General features: G+C 55.6%; 1 protein-coding gene across 1 annotated transcript; it reads right to left on the bottom strand.

Annotated features, from left to right (window-relative positions):
* Positions 1 to 940: 940 nt before the first annotated feature.
* On the bottom strand, positions 941 to 5,763 carry CIMAP1D (CIMAP1 family member D). Its single transcript, XM_054575905.1, has 4 exons — positions 5,637 to 5,763; positions 4,684 to 4,791; positions 2,557 to 2,670; positions 941 to 1,425 (listed from the first exon to the last, which is right to left on the bottom strand). The coding sequence occupies exons 1-4, from the start codon at positions 5,761 to 5,763 to the stop codon at positions 941 to 943; spliced, it is 834 nt and encodes a 277-aa protein (XP_054431880.1).
* Between the last annotated feature and the right edge of the window lie 2,313 nt (positions 5,764 to 8,076).

Raw genomic sequence — 8,076 nt, 5'->3', positions numbered from 1 at the left:
CAAATCCTGACATTGGACAATCGCTAGGACTTATGGTGCGCCCTCAGACAAGCGTCCAATCCAGGCAGCCCAATTTCCTCTCGGTAAACATTGCCTACCTTCTGACTTGCTGTGAAGCTTAAGTGCTCTTTATCAAAATCTGATGACTATTAGCATACATCAAACTCCTACACATCCTTCAAAACCCAGCTTCAATGTCCCCTCTTCCAAGAAGCCTACCTGGCTCCCCCCACTCAAAGCTCGGGCTCCACCTCTGCCTTCCCTCAGCTCTGGACCCCTCCTCCGATCCCATCCAGACCCCAAGGGGCTGCAGAGTTAGGGGTCTGAATGTTGAGAGCCATGTTTCAGATCTTCTGTGATGTAAACAGACCTGGAGTAAATCAGTGCCCGTGTGTGCTGCTGACAGCTCTTGGTGCCACAGAGATTTATTGGCAAGCAGCTAGAGAGTGGGATGGGGTGAGGAGGGCATCAGGGCTGCTTCCAGCCTGATTTTGGGCTGGGACCAGGTCAGGAAGCTGTGCTTCCATGAGAAACAGGTTAGAGCCCAAGTTTGGCAGAAACCTGAGCTGTTTCGGGGACCCAGGCCCTAGCAGGGCGGACGCCGAGTTCTAGGACACAGGAAGCTCCGTCTCGGGCCAGCCACTGGGGAGGGCCAGGGGTGTCCCTTTCTCCACCTGGCCTCACTTGGCCTGGCATGACCAAGAGAGGAGAAACTGGGGCGCTGGAAGGAGGCTCACCCTGCACAGGGCCATGAGGTCACAGCCCCCAGGGACTGGAGGAAGCAGGTGGCCTAGAAGGACCTCAGACAGTTCAGCTTCCCTGAGCTGTCCCACCCCAGCAAAAGCCAGGCCCAGGAAGGGCCTGCCCACGCTCCGCTTCAGGGTGTAGGAAAACTGAGGCTTAACCCAGGTGCTGGCCTGCATCCTGTCCCCTAAAGGCATCAGGGTGTTGTGTCTGGGGCCATGGTGGAGGCCCGTTTGGAGTGTCGGATGCCCATGGTGAACGCCGGGGCCCTGGCTTTGGTAATGGTGACCTGCTCGGGGCTGTGGGTGCCAGGGCCAGGCGTCTCATCCGGGGGGCGCGGGGCACGGGGCCGCCCCAGCATGGTGAAGGCGGGTCGGCGCTGACGGTAGGTGTTGGGATCTGGGCTGTCATACTGGCCCGGGCCTGGTATTTCAGCGGGGTCTTGTGCAGGGCGGGCGGGGGGTGTGCGGCCCACCACGGTGTAACTGGGGCTGCTGGGCTTGATGAAAATCTGGGCGCCCCAGAGAGAGGGCAAGGTGTAGGCATTGGGGGCAGGGACTGAGGTGTCCAGAGGCTGTGGACGCAGGCGGGAGCCCAGGGTGAAAGCTGGAGGGGTCCGCTGGCGCACAGGGGCCACCTTCTCTGGGCTGTAGGCCCCAGGGCCGGGGGTCACCTCCAGACCTGTGAAAATGGGGCAGGAAGGTTGGCAATGAACAGAGTGCTCACCTGATCAAAGACCTTGCATGGCTCCCCATTGCCCACAGGCATCCTGGAGCTCACGGCAGCCCTGAAGAAGTCCGGGTGATTTCTCCCCCTTCCCTACCTTGCCACACCGTCTATTCTCTTTCAGGCCTCCAGGTCTTTGCCCAAGCTCAGCCCTCTGCCAGGCAAGCCTTCTGTTTCCCAATCCCACCTCCCAGGAGCTACTTCTCATCCTTCCAGAGAGCCCCGCTGCCCCTCCTCCCCGTTGCCTTCCCCACAGCCCTTCTAGAACGAGGCTGCATCTTCCCGTCTCTGGACATGGCCACACTGCAGGGGGACAGTCCCCACCTGGGTCTAACTCCACCATTCTGGGGACTCAGAAAAAACAAGGATGTGTCAAATCTACTAAGACTCCCATCAGTTGGTCTAATACATGTTTGGGAGGGTGAGCGAGTAGAGGATGTGTTGTGAGTGGTTGGATGAGAAGGGAATGAGTAGACGAATGAGTCCATGGGTTTGTAGACAGATTGCTGGATGGATCCTGGGTGGATGGATCCTGGATGGACGCATGTGTGCGTCGGTGGCTGGATAAATGGATTAACGGATGGATTGGATGATGAACCAGTGGAGGGGTTGGTAGGTTGATGAGTAGATAGGTGGGTAGGTGGATGGATGAATAAGTGGGTGAATGAGTGGTAGATGGGTGATAGATGAAAAGATGAAATGGTGGGTGAAATGGAAGGGAGCCTGGAGTCAGGTAATAAAATCAGGTGCTTTCGGGCAAAGTAAACTGTTTGCAGCCTGTGAAGGGGGTTTCCACATTGGCCCCAGTCCCCACTACTCCCTGTTGTCTCCTGATGCTGAGGATGAGCCCCAGCTGCCCCGGCAGCACCATGTGTGCACAGGGTCACCATCGCCGTGGCCCACTTCACTCCTTCAGGTCCTCATAGGGCCCAGCCCCTCTTCTGAGGTCTTGGGTTTTGTCATTCCAACGACACTCATGTTCTGAGAACTTGGGAATAGGAGGGAAAGGAGAGGACAGAGGCAGGAGAGGCCCTGAGACCCTGAAGGGGCGGGGCCCTCAGGGGGTAGCACAGGCCGGATACTCACCCCGAGACTTGCCCCGGCCCTGTATGGAGTAAGCAGGGGTGCAGCTTCGACCAAACCGGGTGACTTTTGGGTCCAGGAAGTAGACTGGCCCAGGGCTGGTGTCCTGTGGAGATGCTGGGGAGGGGAGCCCAGGGTCCTGAGTGCGCCCCACTCCGATGGCCCCACGGCCCCCACTCAGCGCTCCTGGTTCGCTCTGAGTCTTGTCCAGCCTCCAGACACCCCCAGCCCCGTCTTGGTGAGCAGGGACCTCATCCCATGGAGGTCTGATGGCCCTGACGGTGGACCTGGATCTCTACTTTGACTTTGTCTTGATGAGCGTTTTTGTCCCCCCACCCCGATCAGAGCTGTGCCACCCCCCAACCTCTCCTCTGCCGTGAGCCACGGGACCAGTTCTAGAGCAACCAGCTCGTGGGCTGGCTGGAATTACACGTGAAGGGAGAGTAACAAGGCTCTGACTAAGGGGCTGAGGAGGGTCCTTTTAGTGCCTGGGCTTGTTGGCATTGACAAGCGTAAGGGAGGGGCTTTAAGTCACATATAAATCCCAGCCGGGCCTCTGTGAGCCGTGTCCTTGGGACGGTCAAAGCCTCCTTTTCTTCAGTAGGATGAGAAGCTTGAAAAATTAGGCCATCCGTGGAAGGGGCAGTCCAGAGCCTGGCACTTAGTAATTGGGACCAATGACTGTGACTACCATTACTACTTTTTATAAGAACATTCAGGGACAAACGTATAGTCGGTTTGACAAGTATTAATTGGTTTATGTGTGAACATGTATGTGCTCACATATGGCACCAGCACACACGTGAAGCACGTCTGTGACGAATGAGCACATCCCAACTCATCCCATTTCCCACCTCCAGGCCTTTGCCTATGCTGCAAACTCGGCCCGGAGTCCCCTTCTTCTCCTGGGGGTCCAGTGAACTCCTACTCATCCTACAAAGCCCAGATCCCATGCTTCCACCTCCAAGAAGTCCCTGAGCATTCAGAAAAGTCCACACTAACCATACCCACCCCGATTCCTGATTCCCCAGATGTGTCCTGTGACTCGAATGAGAACCGGGAACCCAGGCTGCTCTGGGCCATAGGCTCAGTTCTTAACCTTCCCAGTGACAGATGTGACACTGATTCCTTCCCTTGCCTTCTAGGGCCTCTTGACACTCCCTGAGTTCTCTTTCAGTTGGTTTGGGATTTTTGCTGATTCTGAAGGCGACTCTGCCAGCCGCCCCCTCCCAACAAGGCTCCATGTGCAGGAATCAAACCCCGCACGTGAGACCCTTCTGGGCCCTGTGCTGACCGGCTTGGGACCTCAGAGCCGCTCTAGAAAATGGGCTGATGGAGTGTGCGAACATCGGCGTGAGGGGCACAGGCTTGTGGGATGAATTGTGATAACTCCACTGAGAGAATGGACAGCTGACCCTGGCTCGGGGCCACCTGCACCCCTGCACTTGGTGCTCCCTCATACGCACTCTGGCCAGGAGAAAAGTGGACATCACAGAGGGCAGGTCGCCCGCTGACCAGGCAAGCCCCACAGCCTGCAGTCTCGCCACCCCTGCCTGCCTAAACAGCTAAGAATGTTCATTCTTCCCTCACCACGTGCTGTGCGGTAAGCAAGGCCTGGGGAGCCCCTCGCTTGTTGATGGAGAAACTGAAGCTGGCACTTGCTCTCCAAGCCCACTTTTCTGAGAACTGACCAGTTACCCAGCATTATTGTTGCTACTTTTAAGGCACTTAACTCTCACTTAATGAACATATCCAGGCATCTAATGTTTAGTTAATTCTGGCAACTGTGCAGGGAGTGTATCACGTTGTTTACAGAGGAGGAAACTGAGGCACAGAGCAGTCAAGCAGCAAGAAATGTGCAAAGTGCAGGAGGCAAATGCCGGTCCTAACCACCACACTACTCTTTCCACTCTCTTTCTTTATAAGGAAACAGAGGACCAGAGAGGCACAGTGGCTTCCTGAGGTCACACAGCAAACCAGGGATCGAGTGACCCACCTGGATTCCTGCCTCACTCAGTGGAGCCTGGATCTATCAAGTGAGAAAATGCACACTGGGCGGACTGGAGGTCCAGGAGGCCTCACAGCACCCCCTCGCCCACCCCTACCGCCCTGCCCACCAACCAGCCTTACCCTCACTGGGTCTGCGGAGGAGTGAGTAGGCAGGACTGGCGACCCTGGTGCAGTCATGGTTGATGTAGCCGACTGTGGATGGCAGGGCGTACAAGCCCGGCCCAGAGCCTGCAACCAAAGCCCTCCAGTCACAGCCTGGGCCTAGGTCCCCTGAAATGTGATGGGGAGCTCAGGGCCCAGCCCCGGAGCCCCCACCCAGGCCACCAGCCATCCTCCATGGCAGGGGTGAGGGGAGCAGGACCTGCCTCCTGCAAACAAGCATTGTGTGTCGAACATGAATCACAGGGAGGGGCTGCGGGCCCAGGAGCCTCCCCCGCCCTGAGGCACATGAGATGGGGTGACTGAGGCCCAGACACAGAGACATGTTTTCACATGTTGTCACAGGTGGGGATACTGAGGCCCAGACACTGAAACACACTGTCATACGGAGGGAAACTGAGGCCAAGATACAGAAATACACTGTCACGGGGGGAAACTGAGGCCCAGACACCAAGATAGTATCACAGTTGCAATGTTTGGTAACCTCTGCAAGAATGTCAGTGCCACAAGAGCCAGGAAATCCTGCCATGGGGCCCGACTCCAGATGTCTTGTTACAGACAGGGAAACTGAGGCACGGGCTAGGACCATGAGATCCCACAGTGAACATCGCAGTTGGGATGTTCAGCTCACGGATGAATACACCAGACTCTTCCCACTGATTCGCCTGGCATTCATCCCCCACGGGCCCTTGGCTGTTTGGTTCTTGGCTGTACACTCAGCACCCAGAGGGTACATGGCCCATAAAGTTCTCATTGGTGGAGGCATGTTCAGGAGCCGTAGAAACGCTATGATCACGCCTATCCTACTGGACAGAAAACAGAAGGGCGGACACCCTTCCCAGAGGCTCCTGCTTTCCTCTGGGCTCCCAGAAAGGGTCCCCCCCCGGCCCCCCTCCTCCATGGCCTGCATGTACCGTTCTCCAAGGTGGCCACCCCGCAGGTCTTCCTCAGGCCGGTCTCTGGAATCTGGCACTCTGTGGCCCGCCGGCCCAGGGGCGCTGTGGTCAGCTGTGGAGCGGGGTCACAGCTGAGGGTCCCCATGTTGAGCAGGAGTGGTTGCAGGAGCACAGGGCTGCGCAGCACCCACACCTGATGCTGTCTCTTCAACCGCAGTGGCTCTGGGCCGCAAGGTCCAGCACCGTCCCAGTCCTCGAGCCTTCTGCCTGAGTTGGCAGGGCCCTGGACTTACCACACCCTCCCAGGGACCGCACAGACGGCCCCTTGTCCTTCAGCAGGGAGTCTTGGGGCCCTGGCCCAAGCAGGCTGGTCGGCAGACGCTGGCCTGGAAGTGGGGCTAGGATCGAGTGTCGGCCAGATGGCTGGACAGTCCAGGGAAGAATCCGGTGTCAGCAGAGCGGGTCCCCTGGGAGACGGTGGAGCTGGGCAGCCGGGGCCAGAGCAGGCCCCAGGGGAGCTGGAGCCACAAACACAACACCCACAGCCTTGTAGCAGGAGGGGCTGGTGAGGTCATGCGCGGCATGGCCCCATTTCTACACCTGGGGAAACTGAGGTGCAGCCCGAGGTCCACAGCATGTTCGCCACTGGGCCAAGGGGCCTTTCTTTTCTTTCTTTCTTTCTTTCTTTCTTTCTTTCTTTCTTTCTTTCTTTCTTTCTTTCTTTCTTTCTTTCTTTTCTTTCTTTCTTTTCTTTCTCTTCCTTCCTTCCTTCCATCCTTCCTTCCTTCCTTCCTTCCTTCCTTTCCTTCCTTCCTTCTTCCTTCCTTCCTTCCTTCCTCCAGTAAACATTTCTGGAGCACCAACTGTGTACTAGGTTGTTTGGGTTGGTAGGGACACAACAGGATAGACAGGGAGCTGACGTTCTTGGGAGGAGAAAGAGAAAATAAACAAAAAATAATAAATGAGACTAGTATATTACAAGGCGTTAAATGTGCTGTAAAACACAAAGCAGGGTCAGGAGTCCAAGACGGCAATGAGAGGACCGCCGAGTGCCAGTTAGGGCAGGATGAGAGGCCACTGCATTGAGAAGGGAAGAGGGTAAGGGAACAGCCGTGCAAAGGCTCTGGCACAGGAGCAAGGAGAGTGAGGAGGCAGTATGGTCCTCCAGAACAGCCACTGCCTCCCAGAAGCCAACAGGAATTCACTCCAGCCCAATCTAGAGTTAATCTAGGGTAACATCCCTGGCTGCCCCAAAGGCCCCCACTGTGTCAGGCTGCAAATCAGGGCTCAGGGAAACCTGGCCGAACAGAACTTAGTCTTGTCCTTTCCATGGTATCCTTGTCTGCAGCTGTATTATCGGGCCCCTTGGCACTGTAATTTTTTAACAACTATTGAGTTATAATTCACATGCTGTACAATTCACTCCGCAATCTAATTGTAATTAATTAATTTAATTACATTCTGTAACTTTTAAACTTTTTATTCAGCTCTGCCTGGTGTGGCTCAGTGGATTCAGCACTGGCCTGTGAACCAAAGGGTTGCCAGTTCAATTCCCAGTCAGGGCACATGCCTGGGTTGTGGGCCAGGTCCCCAGTAGGGGGCGCACAAGAGGCAACTGCACATTGATGCTTCTCTTTCTTCCTTCCTCTCTCTCTAAAAATAAGTAAATAAATAAAATCTTTTTTAAAAAACCTTTTAAATCAAAATGTTTCAGTCTATATAAAAGGTCATAAAACAAGTTTTAAATGCTTGTATTAGAAAAGAAGAAAGATCAAAGTTAAGGGTCAAAGGTTTCTTCCAGATTCTAAGCTCAGCTTTCTGGGGGTACTGAACATACATGGTGGACTCCTGAAGCCCTAAGAATAAAAGCTAAGCCCTCATTGTCACACGAGGCTCTCTTGAGCCCTCTATCCTTGCCCCCACCCCTCAGTCCTTGCTCACTCTGCTGGGCCACATCAGCTACCTTGTTATTCCTTGAGCCACTAGGACAGTTCCCACCTCAGGGCCTGCACCTGCCCTCTCTCCACCTGGATGCCTTTACTTGTATCCCCTCCACCTGGATGCCTTAGCCAACAAATGAGCCCACAGTCAACTCCACTCTCAGTCACCTCTGGGCCCCCAACATTGGACAAGCCATTTGATTTTTTTCTGGAAGCAGCAGAAACCCCAGAGCTGTGGACAGAACCAGGCACTGAGGAAGGAGGTGAAAGATAAACACCCCAGCCTCTCTCTCTCCTCCCACCAGGCAGAGCCTGCCATTGACCAAGGCTGACTAGAAGTGCAGGAGCCCGGGGACCCCATTCCTGAGGTCAGCCAGGTACAGGAAAGACGAAGGTTGCTCTGGAGGTTGCTCCCCGAGCCCGGCCCACCCCATGCCCAGGCTACATCAGGCAGCCATGGAGTGCAGGCCATTGGAGACACTGGTTCCAGCCTGGCCTCCGTCCCAACTGCCTCGGTT

The sequence above is a fragment of the Pteronotus mesoamericanus genome, unplaced genomic scaffold (assembly GCF_021234165.1).
Source record: "Pteronotus mesoamericanus isolate MK-2021 breed Mesoamerican mustached bat unplaced genomic scaffold, CSHL_Meso_final contig_32, whole genome shotgun sequence".
NCBI lineage: Eukaryota > Metazoa > Chordata > Mammalia > Chiroptera > Mormoopidae > Pteronotus > Pteronotus mesoamericanus.
The sequence above is the reverse complement of the archived record's forward strand: the minus strand, read 5'-3'. Positions and strand labels throughout refer to the sequence as shown.